The sequence below is a fragment of the Haliotis cracherodii genome, unplaced genomic scaffold (assembly GCF_022045235.1).
Source record: "Haliotis cracherodii isolate W230 unplaced genomic scaffold, xgHalCrac1.p SCAF_14, whole genome shotgun sequence".
Taxonomy (NCBI): Eukaryota; Metazoa; Mollusca; class Gastropoda; order Lepetellida; family Haliotidae; genus Haliotis; species Haliotis cracherodii.
The window spans coordinates 13,778,796-13,796,186 of record NW_027266269.1 but is presented as its reverse complement, the minus strand read 5'-3'; the positions used below and the strand labels follow the sequence as shown (position 1 = coordinate 13,796,186).

At 42.4% G+C, this 17,391-nt stretch overlaps 2 protein-coding genes across 8 annotated transcripts in view; one reads left to right on the top strand and one right to left on the bottom strand.

Annotated features, from left to right (window-relative positions):
* Positions 1-6,336, top strand: part of LOC139461014 (atrial natriuretic peptide receptor 1-like) — a 34,059-nt gene extending 27,723 nt beyond the window's left edge. For all 7 annotated transcript variants that reach the window (XM_071242490.1, XM_071242492.1, XM_071242491.1 and 4 more), the window contains 3 exons: positions 731-822; positions 2,381-2,519; positions 3,290-6,336. In XM_071242490.1, coding sequence (XP_071098591.1) covers positions 731-822; positions 2,381-2,519; positions 3,290-3,417 — 359 coding nt within the window. In that variant the 3' untranslated portion in view covers positions 3,418-6,336. The remainder of the gene's footprint in view (positions 1-730; positions 823-2,380; positions 2,520-3,289) is intronic.
* Positions 6,337-16,579: 10,243 nt separating this feature from the next.
* Positions 16,580-17,077, bottom strand: LOC139460233 (uncharacterized). Its single transcript, XM_071241740.1, has one exon. The coding sequence runs from the start codon at positions 17,075-17,077 to the stop codon at positions 16,580-16,582; it is 498 nt and encodes a 165-aa protein (XP_071097841.1).
* Between the last annotated feature and the right edge of the window lie 314 nt (positions 17,078-17,391).

Sequence of the window (17,391 nt, the reverse complement as noted above, 5' to 3'; positions counted from 1 at the left end):
AAAGTGTTTATCTACATTAAAATCAATTAGGTTTTGGCGTACTGGGCCAATGATCATTGTGTTTTGAGCGACATTATTGATGGCATGTGGCATCATGCAGGAAGCAGAGGTAAGGTGGTGGACCACAAAGTCACTTTTATGAACGGGGGTGGTGTCTAATCAGGAAGCGATGCGATGCGATTTGATGCGTATGTTAGAATGCCCAAAATTACTAATGACAGAATAATGTTTTATCGTGAAATACACCACGCTTCGCTCTTCATTGTTCTTTGTGATTTATCGCGTAGCTATCTTATAAAGCGCTTCAAATACTTCATCTGTACCTTATTGTCCTTCTGTTCGTGCTAGTAATATACGTGCGGTTCACACGCTGCTAAATATCGCCGCTAGCAGTCACACTTAGCCAAGTGATCAAAACTGAATGATGATGTTTACAGCTGGCACAGTGGATGTGGTGCAATGCATCAATGATAGTAACACGCCTGACTTACAGAGAACCAAGTTTATCCCATTGTTTTCATCATTTGCAATGAAGCCAATGGCGGCCTAACCTGAAATGCAGATCTGATGACCAGTATGGTATGATATTGATGATTTCGTCTCTTTATGTCCCTACGTCATGGGTCGGTTGTATAACCCATACACGATTCTTTTTACACTGCTGTGACAAAGATTGAACATCCTTGAAAACACGGTAACTCAACATTGACTAACTCACTGCTTGTCGCAGGCATCAGTGGGACGGTGAGCATAGACGCTAATGGGGACAGGGACAGCGACTACTCACTACTGGACCTCCACCCCGGGACCGGGAGATTAGAGGTAGGATACACACCAGCGGAGCCAAACACACTGTGTTTTCAATGTACAGCCAGCTATAGGCTACCTGTAAAGTAAAAGGCACTGAAACTGATTTGAGATCGAAAAAGCACCCAATAATATAAAATGTCCGATGTCGCTTTGCAATATGTAGCCAATAATCGTTCATGATCATGTCCTTATGGCAAGATGCCTGCAGACAAGGATTGAAAAAGAAGTACCTTTCCATAACTGTTTAGGCTTCAGTGGTAATACAGGCGTCAGGTCAAATAGTTCCATCAGAGTTGCTGACTGCGATACATAACTTGCGTGTGTGTAATTGTTAGACCGAAACTGGGAAGCATTTCCGGGAAGCAGTGCTTTTTTTGTCTGAGCCACCACAGGGAACAAACTGTTTGGTTTAGGCTAATAGGTAGTGATTTTAGATATCTACAGATAATAGTTATCATGTAGGAGGTAGATATATGCTGCCAGCGACAAAAGTAACAAGCAAACGGAGGTATGGGTTACTAGAAACCTGTCAGAGATGTGTACAGGTTGATTGCATAGTGTTTAGGTACCACCCTTTAATCACCAAAAAGACCCTTTGTATGTGGGCAGTGCACATAGACTGGACACACAAAACACACAAAACGTAAGTCACCCAACTTTTTCTCAAAAAGGTGAACAAAAATAGCCCCATTTCAGATACACAGACATATCACTTGTTTGTGATCACGCCGAGGAAAGGGAGGTAATTCCGGGGATACTGACAACTCTGCGGCAACGACTTTTTCAGACAACATATCGACTTGCCAACCAAAGTTACTCTCAAACGATTGATTTATAGAGGTTATCACGCGAGTGTGGTTGGGGATGGTAAATATCCTGTATTAGGAATAAATAAACATTGTATTTAGCGAGCTTTGTCGAGCTAAATACAAAGTGTTACGGAGTGTAATCAGATACACATAACGACAGAACGAAACAACGTAAAACATTTTGAACATATTTCGGCCAAATCCAACTGTTTTGGGAAAGGTTCCAAGCCGCAGAGGTCTACAAGCACAGACATGGAAACTGATCGCTCAGGGCTAGTGTCCTGCTAACTTGTTTCGCAATGTATATCTCAAACGTTGCACAAAGTTGTAAAATGCCTAAGCTACGTCACACTGATTTTCGGTGCACTAGGCTATTTTTTTAATAATGAAATTTTCTTCTCAAGATTCCCGATGATTTATTCTGTCTCGATCGCCGAATGACATGGACGACGCCATGTTTGCTTGACAAAACTGAAAGTAGTCCCTACTTGACCTTTGATATTTGCATCTCTATCCTCACATGACCGCAACGGATATCCTCTTTTTCCTTTGGCTTTGTCCAGCCGAGAAACATGTCCATTTTATGATTATACCCCTTATATGCGTACTTAAACGGAGCCCACAAATCCGTTGAAAATGTTGAAGAGACAGTATAGGATGAATCAACTGAAGCTTCGTAAAATCATTTCCAATACTACAGCTGTATGGCAGGGTGTTGTGCATCATCTTGTCTGGATGTTCGTGTAACGGTTTTCTTTCAGGTAGTGGCCAACTACTTTGGGAACATTAAACAGTATGAACCGGTTCATGGGAGACGCATTTACTGGGCAGGAGGAAGAACTTCTCCCCCGCCGGACGTGCCCAAGTGTGGATTTCATGGAGCCAAGTGTCCACCCGACGGTCAGTCTGATTGTACAATTGCGAGGTGGACATGGAAAGGGTTAGACGGTGCGATGTGTTTGAATGAAGGGAAGGTTGCGATGAAATAGAAGTGCGGGTTTGATAGAACCATGTGTCTGCCTGAAGGGAAAGTTGCGATGTGAACTTGGTGTGGGTTTGATAGTATCATGTGTTTCTATATGAAGGGAAGGTTGCGATGAAGTAGTAGCATTGGTTTGATAGTACCATGTGTCTGCCTGAAGAGAAGGTTGTGATGTGAACTTGGTGTCGGTTAAACGTTTGATAGTATCATGTGTTTCCAAGAAGGGAAGATGGCAATGAAGACGTAGTGTGGGTTTGATAGAACCATGTGTCTGCCTGAAGGGAAGGTTGCGATGAAGCAGTAGCGTGGGTTTGATAGTACAGTACCACGTGTCTGCCTGAAGGGAAGGTTGCGGTGTGGGCGTAGTGTGGGTTTGTAGTACCACGTGTCTTCCTGAAGGGAGAGCTACGATGAAGACGTAGTGTGGGTTTGATAGAACCATGTGTCCGACAAACGAACAACGAAAGTTAAACGCTCCTTCTGTGAGCACAGATGTCGCCCTGGGAATAGAAGCTGTCGCTTTTCCTCGCCGTGAGTTGCTGAGAGGTAAAATTGAAATCGAAAAGGGTGATGGAAGTTGACCGAGGTAAACTGCTTCTTGTATCATTGACTTTTATCCTGCGTCTTTCCACTATGAACCATGTGAAATTAATGTATGATGATATATAATTACAATGTCTCATTTCAGAGCGGTTCCCCGACTACGGCATCGTCATCATCGTGCTGGGGTCCGTTGTGCTGGTCGTGCTGGTAGCAGCCTTCCTCATATATAGATGGAAGTTCAGCAACTATTTCGCCATGACACATTCTACTTGATACACCGACTTCACAATTGGAACGCTACTCCACTCACAGCAATCATATCATAGTGTACTGCTGTGAAGTTCACATGTAACATTGCTGTAAACATATGCTGTTTAGAGTGAAATGTTAACAACAGCAGTGCTTGGTATATTTAACTGCTTTATGTACAAAACAGTACATCAGACAATTGGTCATGTAGCAAACTAGAGGCTGATGTTCATTCCTTCTTTACATCATATACACGTCCTGCTATATATCGTGTACACACCTTGCTATACACCATGTAGACACCCTGCTATATACCATGTAGACACCCTGTAATACATCATGTACACACCCTGCTATACACCATGTAAAGACCCTGCCATACATCATGTTGGTTGGTTGGTTGTTTTTTTAACGCCGCACTCAGCAATATTCCAGCTATATGACGGCGGTCTGTAAATAATCGAGTCTGGAACAGACAATCCAGTGATTAATATCATGAGCATCGATCCATGCAATTGGGATCGATGACATGCATCAACCAAGACAGCGAGCCTGACCACCCGATCCCGTTAGTCGCCTTTTACGACAAGCATAGTCACCTTTTACGGCAAGCATGGGTTGCTGAAGACCTATACTACCCCGGAATCTTCACGGAAACCATACACCATGTAGACACCCTGTTATACACCATGTAGACACACTGCTATATACCATGTACAAACCCTGTTATACATCATGTACACACTCTGCTATACACAATGTACACACAATGCTATACACCATGTACACACCTTGCTATACACCATGTACACACCCTGCTATACACCATGTACACACCCTGCTATACACCATGTACACACCCTGTTATACACCATGTACACACCCTGCTATACACCATGTACACACCCTGTTATACAGCATGCACAACACCCTGCTATACACCATGTACACACCCTGCTATACACCATGTACACACCCTGCTATACACCATGTACACACCCTGTTATACAGCATGCACAACACCCTGTTATACACCATGTACACACCCTGTTATACACCATGCACACACCCTGCTATACACCATGTACACACCCTGCTATACACCATGTACACACCCTGTTATACAGCATGTACACACCCTGCTATACACCATGTACACACCCTGTTATACAGCATGCACAACACCCTGCTATACACCATGTACACACCCTGCTATACACCATGCACACACCCTGCTATACACCATGTACACACCCTGTTATACAGCATGCACAACACCCTGCTATACACCATGTACACACCCTGTTATACACCATGCACACACCCTGCTATACACCATGTACACACCCTGCTATACACCATGTACACACCCTGTTATACACCATGCACACACCCTGCTATACACCATGTACACACCCTGCTATACACCATGTACACACCCTGTTATACACCATGCACACACCCTGTTATACACCATGTACACACCCTGTTATACACCATGCACACACCCTGCTTTACATCATGTACACACCCTGTTATACACCATGCACACACCCTGCTATACACCATGTACACATTTTGTCCAAACTGACGTTCAATTCTTATTATTTCATACTTTGTAGTTTACTGGTCTCGCCGAATAATATCGTAAAAATGTGTGCTTAAATTTGAAGTCCTCTGGTTTCGCCGAAGAACACTTCATCAATGTTATTTTGTCCGTATTTGCCGGTCCTCGGTCGCATACGTTTCGCCACTCAGTTACGCAAAGAAAAATAGTTCTTTGAATATATACAATATAATCTAGAAATATGTCAGCATAATTTCATTCTCTGAACAAATTTACAAACAATATTTGGGATAAATCAAATCTTAAAAATAGGTAACAGGAAGTTGAGCAAAAATATAAACATGACCTCAATGCACCGAGGCGAGGTCAACCTTCAAGAGCGGATTTATATATGACGTCACATAAGTTTGTTAAGAGGTCCATTTCGGTCGAACGGGAACATGAGGATGAAATGTATACTTACTGCTGTTAAAAATGACGTTTATGGAGCAGTTATGAAAAACACCCCAACGCGTGAACCCCCTCATGACACTAGCAAATTGGGAATATTATCGATTTATGAATGTGTTGCTTGTGTTTGGATAATCGCAAACCAATTCGGACGATGCGGAATGGACTGGTGGGGACTGAACCGACTGCTCTGAAACCGGAAGAGTAGATTTCTAATTCCGTCTACGGATATTTTATCGTCTCGAATGACAAATAGATAAAACAGGTAGGCATGTTTTGTTTTGTTTTTAAAATTTTAGTTTCTTTCCTTAACTTTTTATGTTTTATGGTTTCTCAAAATCTTTGGGGTTTTTTCCGATACGATAGTAAATCGGGTTTAGTTATATTTTGCTTAAAGGCAAAATTCCTGTTTACCGACGACCGTGACTTTCAATCGTTCGTGTCGTCCCGGTAATATCCGTGTTTCGGTTCTCCCGTCATGCTGTTCCGCGTGAGCACTCCGTAAGGACGATAAAAGCGCAGCGCACGTGCGGTCCGCACTTTTCACTCCTAATCATTTTTTAAATCATTTTTTTCCAAATTTTCAGCTTTGTACACTCCTCCCATATGTCTCAGGTAATTTCGCATACAAAGGTTTCAGTAAGCATACTTTATATTTGTTGGCATGTAATTAAGCTTAGCTATTTTCATTATTAGTCAGCCATTTCACCTTGTTCAATTCATGTTTGTCTTTGTTTGACGCTCTGGTTGTTGGAGCTTATTGTTTTTAGGATCGGCCTTGTAGGCCAATTGTTGTGTACTAAACCTATATGTTTTTTATTCTTATTTCAACTTTTATACTTTTCGTGCATGTACTGTCTTGCGGCCTACACTTGAAATAACATGTACTTTTTGCGGCCAAATAAAGTTTTCATATAAACCATGTAATTTTGTCGTGGCTTGGTAAGGAGGATAATTAGTTTGGGATTGATCAGGAGCAGTCGCGTTTGCTCTGTGTCAGCGGCCACATCTGAGCAGGGTACGACATTGTTTTCATTGGTGCTAGATTCCTGTCATTTCCGAAAACAAGACATCAAAGTCACTATCACTCAATAAATCAATTTCGTTCACCTCAGTAATTTAACAGAACTAATTTTCTTCACTTGCGTTATTACTACTGAAAGATAGCCATTCCATATCCAAATGACCACAAGGACAATCCATTTGTTTCATGTAGCAGCTAGACGACATCAATCACCAGAACCAAAACATTTATTACTTATAAGTCAGATGAAATGTTACAAGACCAGGCAAAAATACTAAATTGATTATATTGCTGATAAATAAAAGTATTAAAAGTAAAATAGAAAAACCAGTTGATCGTAAACATCGATCGAGAATTCGGATAAACCTCGGGAAGTAGTTCCGGCAAAAGTTCACACGATCAATTTTACACACACGAAAATTGTTCACATCGTGTGAACTGTTTTCGTTCGTTCACAAGGGTGTGAATTCCAATTATCAGATCGCGTGACTACCCCTTCAGCCAATCAGCATGAAAGAAACAGTGTATACACACCCTGCTATACACCATGTACACACCCTGCTATACACACATGGTACACACCCTGCTATACACCATGTCCACATCCTGCTATACACCCTGCTATACACCATGTACACACCCTGCTATACACCCTGCTATACACGATGCACACACCTTGCTATACACCATGTACACACCCTGCAATACACCATGTACACACCCTGCTATACACCATGTACACATCCTCATATTCACCATGTTCACACCCTGCTTTACACCATGTACACATCCTGCTATATATCATGTACACACCCTGCTATACATCATGTACACACCCTGCAATACACCATGTACACACCCTGCTATACACCATGTACACACCCTGCTATACACCATGTACACACCCTGCTATACACAATGTACACATCATGCTATACACCATGTACACACCCTGCTATACACAATGTACACATCCTGCTATACACCATGTACACACCTTGCTATACACCATGTACACACCCTGCAATACATCATGTACACACCCTGCAAAACACCATGTACACACCCTGCTATACACCATGTACACACCCTGCTATACATCATGTACACACCCTGCAATACACCATGTACACACCCTGCTATACACCATGTACACACCCTGCTATACACTATGTACACACCCTGCTATATACCATGTACACACCCTGCAATACAGCATGTACACACCCTGCTATACACCATGTACACACCATGTTATACACCATGTACACACCTTGCTATACACCATGTACACACCCTGCAATACATCATGTACACACCCTGTTATACACCATGTACACACCGTGCTATACACCATGTACAAACCTTGCTATACACCGTGTACACACCCTGCAATACAGCATGTACACACCCTGCTATACACCATGCACACACCCTGTTATACACCATGTACACACCTTGCTATACACCATGTACACACCCTGCTATACACCATGTACACACCCTGTTATACACCATGTACACACCCTGCTATACACCATGTACACATCCTGCAATACACCATGTACACACCGTGCTATACACCATGTACAAACCTTGCTATACACCATGTACACACCCTGCAATACACCATGTACACACCCTGCTTTACACCATGTACACACCCTGTTATACACCATGAACACACCTTGCTATACACCATGTACACACCCTGCTATACACCATGTACACACCTTGTTATACACCATGTACACACCCTGTTATACACCATGTACACACCCTGCAATACACCATGTACACACCCTGCTATACACCATGTACACACCCTGTTATACATCATGTACACACCGTGATATACACCATGTACACACCCTGCTATTCACCATGTACACACCCTGTTATACACCATGTACACACCCTGCTATACACCATGTACACACCGTGCTATACACCATGTACACACCTTGCTATACACAATGTACACACCCTGCAATACATCATGCACACACCCTGCAAAACACCATGTACACACCCTGCTATACATCATGTACACACCCTGCAATACACCATGTACACACCCTGCAATACATCATGTACACACCCTGCTATACACCATGTACACACCCTGTTATACACCATGTACACACCCTGCTATACACCATGTACACACCCTGCTATACACCATGTACACACCCTGCTATACATGATGTACACACCGTGATATACACCATGTACACACCCTGCTATACACCATGTACACACCCTGCTATACACCATGTACACACCGTGATATACACCATGTACACACCCTGCTATACACCATGTACACACCCTGCTATACACCATGTACACACCCTGCTATACACAATGTACATATCCTGCTATACACAATGTACACACCCTGCTATACACAATGTACACACCCTGCTATACACCATGTACACACCCTGATATACACCATGTACACACCCTGCTATACACCATGTACACATCCTGCTATACATCATGTACACACCCTGCTATACACCATGTACACACCCTGCTATACACCATGTACACACCCTGCTATACACCATGTACACACCCTGCTATACACCATGCACACACCCTGCTATACACCATGTACACACCCTTCTATACACCATGTACACATCCTGCTATACACCATGTACACACCCTGCTATACACCATGTACACATCCTGCTATACACCATGTACACACCCTGCTATGCACCATGTACACACCCTGTTATACACCATGTACACACCCTGCTATACATCATGTACACACCCTGCTATACACCATGCACACACCCTGCTTTACACCATGTTCACACCCTGCTATACACCATGTACACACCCTGCTATACACCAGGTACACACCCTGATATAAATCATGTACACAACACTCACAAAGATACAGTATACACAACAGCTAGTAATCCTATCTGGAGTATCGGTATTCGATAGTGCTCCACGCAACGTGATTAGTTTTCATGGATGTTCACAAGCTCATCAGTACATGGTCGTACTTTCTGGTTGAATAAATGCACAAAAATGCAGATAACCTATGCGCCTCTTTATCGTTCCATGAAACTTTAACCATATTTTGATGAGAAATTATTGACAAAACCATCCTTCAAAAGTTTCATAAACTGGAACAAAAAATATAATTATTAACAAGTTTTTAACAATCATAACCCGCGCTGAGCATGAATTGCTCGGTTCATCTTTTTTCAGGATTGATGAATCCTCAATCTTTTTCATTAAAAATTAACAATGTAATCAAGAGATCTAGATTTCTAGACTCCTGATCATGATGTCCCGGTGTGTATAGCAGGAGATGTGAAGGTGGCACTGATGCGGAGCGGGATACTGACTATGATAGTTAACACGTGGTGCATAAAGGTTGTCCGCCAAGGGGAACAAATCAACATGCTACAACGCCGCTTGGACATTTGTACAACGTTTCATCCAGAAATCACTGGAACTTGACTTTTCCAGACATGCAGAACACCAGTGTAACAGTTTGTTAAACTGGATAAATTCACGGGTTTTATATTATGTGCAAGGAGATTTTGGTTCTTATGTCAGTGCTTCAAAACATACATATTGGTTTCTTCTGAAAGTAGGGGCCAAACCATGTGTATTTGACCCAAACAGATTATATTTAAGGACATATCCAATTAATTTTGGAACGTAAAACCAGACGACAGTATATTTTAACGAACATTTCCGTGAACAGAATAATATACATTTCAAATTATTCTCATCTAACTTTTTGATTTGTCGGGTTCCCTCAGTACACAAACGAAATGTGAAAAAATAACATGAGGTCAGTTGGTGCCCACTTAAGAATATCATTGTTGGATAGATTAACATGCAGGAAGGACAAATTCCAAACGTTATTAACAATGCAGAAGAGTAACGTAGACCTTTGATGTCGGAGACAATGTTTTAATAGATAGAAAGAGAAGTGCTTCAGTGATATCCGACAAATGGATATTACAGGTTGATTATATCGAATTTGAATTTGACTGTGATAAAGGCCGATTACCAAAACTTCCCTGTGAAAATGTTTCATCATCGAAACGCCGTCGTCGAGCACGGCAAAGCAGACGACGAACACAAAAGCCGAAAGATGCCCAAGGTAGATTTGTGGCTGTTGAGGACGCCAGGATCGATGGTGTGATCCTAGACAATCAAAACAAAAACACAGCCAAGAACTTTTTGTACGATTTGAACCGTTCGATTACTTTCTAAAAGTCAAAAATGAAACTCGCCAAATGCATAAAATCCCCCCAAACGAACTAGTCACACATCTTTTTTTCATTTGTGTTCAGAAAAAAATGGGGAAAATTATGAACCAAACAGTCTCACGGGTTTTCAGAGCAGCATCGAGAGATCACTGAAACGAAGGGAGTATGGCTATTCACTCACGACATTTTTAGAATTTTCACGGGGAGAAAAGTTGAACAAAAAACATAAGGGCGTGGCAACTTACCAAGGAGAGCCGACACGATTGGTGATGAAGAGCTCGAGTCCCTGTGTCAGTCCGGATCCACTGAAATCAGTAATCCAATAAGCATAATAAAGTGTCTATGGCTCTACAACACAATCCATTTCGAGTTAAGAGGTGTCAATGATCACTACATCCTGTGTTGGGGGTCATCACATTGCATGTTGATGGAGAATATCACGAATATCTTGAATTGCCTATGAGGCAAGAAAAGAATAGGTCCGGTGAGAATCCTCGTGATTGTCGAGACGTAAGGCCCAAAATGTGGGCTAATGTTGCTGATCCCTCTCGGCGCAGGGGTATAAGTTGTATGCCTCCACGCGTCCACTCAACTTCTGTCGAGATGACGATCCCTTTCACATCGGCACATACACTTTAGGTATGCCTAGACCTGGCGATCAGTGGTTTATCCGCTATCGTATTGGGAAAAACAAACTTTCCTCTCTCATGAAAAATATGTGCGGTGCCGCCAGTCTCCAAACATTGAAACGACTCACAAATCATTCTGCGCGCAAACAGCTTGCGCATAAGTTGAATGACAATAATGTTCCGCCAAATCAAATAATGCAGATAACTGGCCACAAGAACATCCGTTCTGTGAACAATTACTACCATATTATTCCTGACCAGCACAAGCAAATATCCAACATCATTTCACGAAACACACCATCCCACACTGTGACATCCCAGCTTGTTGATGAAACTCCCGTCATGCAGAGCGTAATGTCCAAATCGACAGTAGACAACACAGTCAGCGGTCTCAAATAATAACTGTTTCTGGTGGTGTCAACACTGTGTTTGCTGGCAACATTACTGGTGGAAACATAACGATAACCTCGTTAAACCTCCAAGCCCGGTCCCAGTCAAAAGACGCCGGATTGTCATGGAAAGCGATAGTGACACCGACTAATGTATCTACTCTGACCTCTCCTCCGCGAGACATTCTTTAAGTGAGAGAGCGGTTTGATTTGAAACTATATAAACTGACGTTCAAAAGAAACTTTACCAGATTTTGAAATCACTCTTGCTCAAAAACAACAAAACATACATGTATGAAGTAAAGCGTATTGCGAAGATCAATATATCAACATAATCAACACTGAAAATGACAATCATACCGCGACCGAGAATGACGTCAGAGCCCCCCAAAGTTGGGTGTGGTACAAAACTCGAGCTTTCAGAATCATGGACAATAGGCAGAGTACATAAACAATCGCTCACGTTCAATAACAAGTCATTAACGTTGTATTCAAGGAAATATGCAACACTTCCCCACACCATATCCCCATCTGGCCGTGTATGTAGTCAAATACAGCATTGCATTACACTGACAGCCCCAAACACCTTTACCATAGTCTGCAAACCACAAAAGATAGATGCATGAAGTAAAATGTATTGCAAAGATCAAACTCTCAACGACATCAACATGTAAAATGACAGTCATACAGCAGTAGATATTGGCATGACACTTGAGGTGAGGTAGCAAAACCAAGCTTTCAACGAATTGGACAAAAGGATACACATATCTAAAATTCAAATGACACGTCACATTGATAGCGTGTAGTAACCGCCTCTGCCACAAGACACACAAAATGTCTTCAACACAAAGATAAAGTAAGTCGTCTGATGAGGGTCTGGGACAGTTCTTGTTTGGTTGGCTGGAGGATGTGGTCGCTGTCGTTGTCATGCTGATGAAGGACACCATGTGGCAGCTGTTGTAGAAATAGAAGGACCTATTTACCTGTGAAGCAAAATATCACAAGTCGTGCCGAAGTGGTTACATGCAGATTCCTGAGAAATGTCGGAGCTCTCAACCATAGGAACACCTTAGACAGCATCAATTAGAAGAGGCACACAAGAAAGCCATGATATCAGTGTCGGAAGTTATCAACAGCAAGAACCTAAAAGCGAAGACTACTGGAGTAACAAGTTAAAGACGAAAAGTGCAAGCGTGGCAGTCGAACCTAATTGGTAGGCGTTTCGTACAGCTGAGTCAACATCAATCTGTTGTACACGATGAATGATTGGAAATGTCCCATGTGACAATTTTCTTCTTTAGCTTGGTACTCCTGTAGTCTGGGTTTGGGTGTGCAGTGTCCTGAAGACTATTGGTATACACCTTTAGTAGATCTTCTTCTCTTTTAGTATCTTGCTGTTGATAACTTCCGACGATTGATAGCTCCGCTATTTCTCAGGAATCTGTATGTAACCAGTTCGGCACGACTTGTGATATTTGCTTCACAGGTAAATAGGTCCTTCCCTCTGAGCTGCAGCAGGAGATGCTCATCGTTTTGACGTTGAGCTACTTCAATGACATGCTGCCATCCATCCCGACTGAAGTTTGTGATGCCTTCTGTTGTCCAGCTTCCTTTTGACTTGAATTTCTTTAATGAATACGAAGTACAAAAGATGCAGTCAGGCTGGAAGATGATGGGCTCATAGGATGAACGCCGAATTGGGTGGCCAGCTAGTTTCTAAGATTCAATTTCAGGTTGTTACAAACTGTCAAGGTTCATTGTAAAACGCTGATAATATTCTCTGTGATAGCCATGGGTTTCTTCCAGAACTGCCGTCAGGCTTGTACATGACACTTCCATTTGATTTGGCATTTCTGGAGGTTCTGCCATCCTTCTACGCTTGATCACTCCTTCAGCTTTTCCATCTTCTCATCAGGATCTTTGGCTTTGCTCAGACACGTATGATGCACACTGGCTCTGGATCACTGGGGATACGTTTCCGTTTAGGTTGAGATGTCAAAGCTGTCTTCGAGTTGTTCCCGATTGTATAAGATGTTGGTCTCAGTCACAACAGTTCAACCTCAAAAGACACATAATCATGGTGATGACATTGTTACAAGGTGGGACATTTCCATATATACCAACTTGGGTATTCTGTAAGAGAATCTTAAGTAAAAAATTGGAATATAATTTATTTCTGTGAATGCACGGTCCCTGTTCATTTCAAGCCATTCATATACGATTTGGACGATTCGCATTTGGACGTTTTCTGTAAATTGGAAACTTAAGTAGCTAAGTTATGTATGGATTAAATGTTAGTAAGTGAATTCGTTTTTTACCTTCGGTGGTGCCCCCTGCTAATTCACCTTAACTAGTAGCTGTACTAAAGAATCTGAAATTCAACTTGAAATGGCAAACTTTGGCAAAATATCAAGCCTGCGTCCAAGAAATTGATTCGTATATTTGCTGAAATAAATAATATTTACATTATGATCATTTTTTTTGCACAGCTTTATGGTTGCCATCTTGAATATGTTACACATAGGTCCATTTCATTCAAAGTTCTGAAATCGACTGGAGCATTATGCTGTGTACCTCTTATATACTGTCTGTAACGGTCTCTCTGTGACGTTGCATCAGGTTATCTACCGCAACACAGGAGCAATCAAAAGTTCTAGCAATATAGGCATGGGTGGCTCCCATTTGAATCACACCCATGGCTCTCTCGCGTTGTTCAGGTTGCAGTCGTGGCATTTCCGGGGTGGGGTTTTACCTGAACGCGTGAGTAGAGTTTACGCCGCTTTATTCAATATTTTGTTTGCAGAAATGTTGCTTTCTCTTGTACAAATGTTGGGAAGCCAAGCCAAAGACAATTGGTGTTCCACCGAAAAACGACGAAAATTACATAATTACGACAACCACTTATCAACGATAACACGAACACGAATCAATGATACAATGAATAATATAAGCAATGTAACTCTACTTGTGTGACAGACACGGCCACGTGGTCAAGTTCAGCTTGTGCTTTACATGCAACATTTCTCAGCCATTGCACTTGCTACTCCTTCCAGTATGCAACTCGACACGCGCGCCACTGTAGCACTTATGCAAGAAGAAGATGCTGTTCACGAGAAGTTGTGTTAGCCCTAAGACAGATTTAGTGGATGACTTTTTTGTGTATATTGTATGTATTGTTGTCATTCTCAAGGCATTGTTTTCCAGCCGACAGTGACCCTTATTCGTATTGACGATTCAAATCAGTGATTATATTAAAGCTTGGAGCGGTTGGGTAGGCTGAAGGCTCGAAGCGTTGGCCTTCAAGAAGAAGGCCCGAGTTCGATTACCTGGAGGCATACACTGTTTCCGTCAACATAAAGTTATATCATTGTTAAAAGCACCGTAAAATCATACACGGTAACCCATTTACGCTGTGGAATGCATGTTGTCAGTACATTCACATTGATTCACGGTGTTGACGTGACAGTAGTGCGGAAATTACACAATGCAATATAAATGTGTATTCGCATAAGCATATACTGAACTATACTCAACAACAGACGAATGAAGTCAGAGACCATCCTCGGAGTGGCAGGCCACACGCAACCAATAATCGACAAGACAACTGGATTTGAACAACACACCTACGAAATCGATTCCAGCCAGCAACATTGACTGCAAAGAAGCATCCCTGGCCTCAGATGTGCAGAGATTGTCGCCAGAAGACCCGCCAGATGTCCCATTTTGACAGGAAACCACCGTCAAGCACGTCTACAGTGGTGCAGACAGCGTCTACGCTGGACGGCCATGCAGTGTGGACATTGTGGTCTCTGACTGCATTCGCCTGTTGCCAACTTTGCCATAAACACCAAATGGTGTTTATGTGGACGTTAAATTGTCTTGCAACATCACTTTGACTCGATCCTGCGTCATGCATACCAATGGCTTGCAGACGCTCATTTTCGGACAGGCATGGAATTTCGTAATGTTAAATAATTGTGTAATTTTGTTGTTTTTCTGAGTGGTTGTTGTCAGCACGATGTTAAACAATGCTTATGGAATCCCGTTAACGCACGTCTTTATACCCATTCTTGGGTAGTTAAAAGCATGGGGCTTGCATTAAAGTCAACTTTTGTATGTTTTTCTGTAACAATTGCGTTTTTGTGAATTGATTCCATACATGTACTACAATATTGAATACTTTACTTGTTTGAAAAATACACTTAAATATTGGTGTCACATAAACTTTTGTTGTTGAGTATATTATTGTCAACTTTTACTCTATTTTTAAGGGAAGTTAGCATTGGCCTTGAGTGTCGCCAGGCATACTGTGTTGAAATAGCATTCGCTTATGTAGAACATCAAGTGAATGATTAACATCGATGATATCATGGACATTTGCTGTGCTATTTGAACTTATCATCAATGTATTGTAATCATCCTGTTCAAAATTACTTACCAATTAGGAACGTCGGTGCACATGTGTGAAGTGAGTGAGTATGGTTTTGCACCACATTTAGCAACATTCCACCAACATCACGACAGGTGTGGCTTTACACATTGTACCCATGTCGGGAATCGAACCCGGATCTTCGGAGTGACGATCGAACGCTTTAACCATGTGTTTATATGTCCAGACCTATTGTACTTCCCCACTGAGATATCATCACTCAGTTTTAAATTGATACCCCACTCAGACTTAAAATACCTTGTGACCTTGTGTGGGCCTCCTGACAACGTTATGACCTTGTGTGGGCCTCCTGACAACGTTGTGACCTTGTGTGGGCCTCCTGACAACGTTGTGCCCTTGTGTGGGCCTCCTGACAACGTTGTGACCTTGTGTGGGCCTCCTGACAATGCTGTGACCTTGTGTGGGCCTCCTGACAACGTTATGACCTTGTGTGGGCCTCCTGACAACGTTGTGACATTGTGTGGGCCTCCTGACAACGTTGTTTCCTTGTGTGGGCCTCCTGACAACGTTGTGACCTTGTGTGGGCCTCCTGACAACGTCGTGACCTAATGTAGGCCTCCTGACAACGTTGTGACCTTATAGGGGCCTCCTGACAACGTTGTGGCCTTGTCTGGGCCTCCTGTCGACGTTGTGACCTTGTGTGGGCCTCTTGGTGACGTTTTGACCTTGTATGGGCCTCCTCTCGACGTTGTGACATTTTGTTGGCCTCCTGGTGACGTTGTGACATTGTGTTGGTCTCCTTGCGAGGTTGTTTCCTTGGTTCCGAGGTTGTTGATAATAATCTTATAACAAGTGAACGGCGAAAACATGCCACGACTGACGGAATCCCCAGAGCAACAACGCCATCGGCCGACTGCAAGAAGGGGAAATCATCATCAGCTGTAGCCAGGTTTTTCCGTGTAGCACCAAGCACCATTACAAGAATGTGGAACCGTTATCCACACACGGGACAACACGGGACCTTCCCAGATCCGGTGGATTACGTAAAACTACTAGCGCACAGGAAAGATTCACACAGCTACGTCACTTAGTGGAAGAAGCAGCACTGTCACCTCTACACATGGGCAGCTATCACTCGTGACACATCACATGTCACAATCTAATTGCAAATAATATCAATATAAATATCATTGTGCTATTTTAATCAATATGCAGTTGAAATTAAGTAATAGTTTCAGTTGTATAAACAAGTCCAACGTCTACACAAGTGAATCCATGTCAAACATGCAT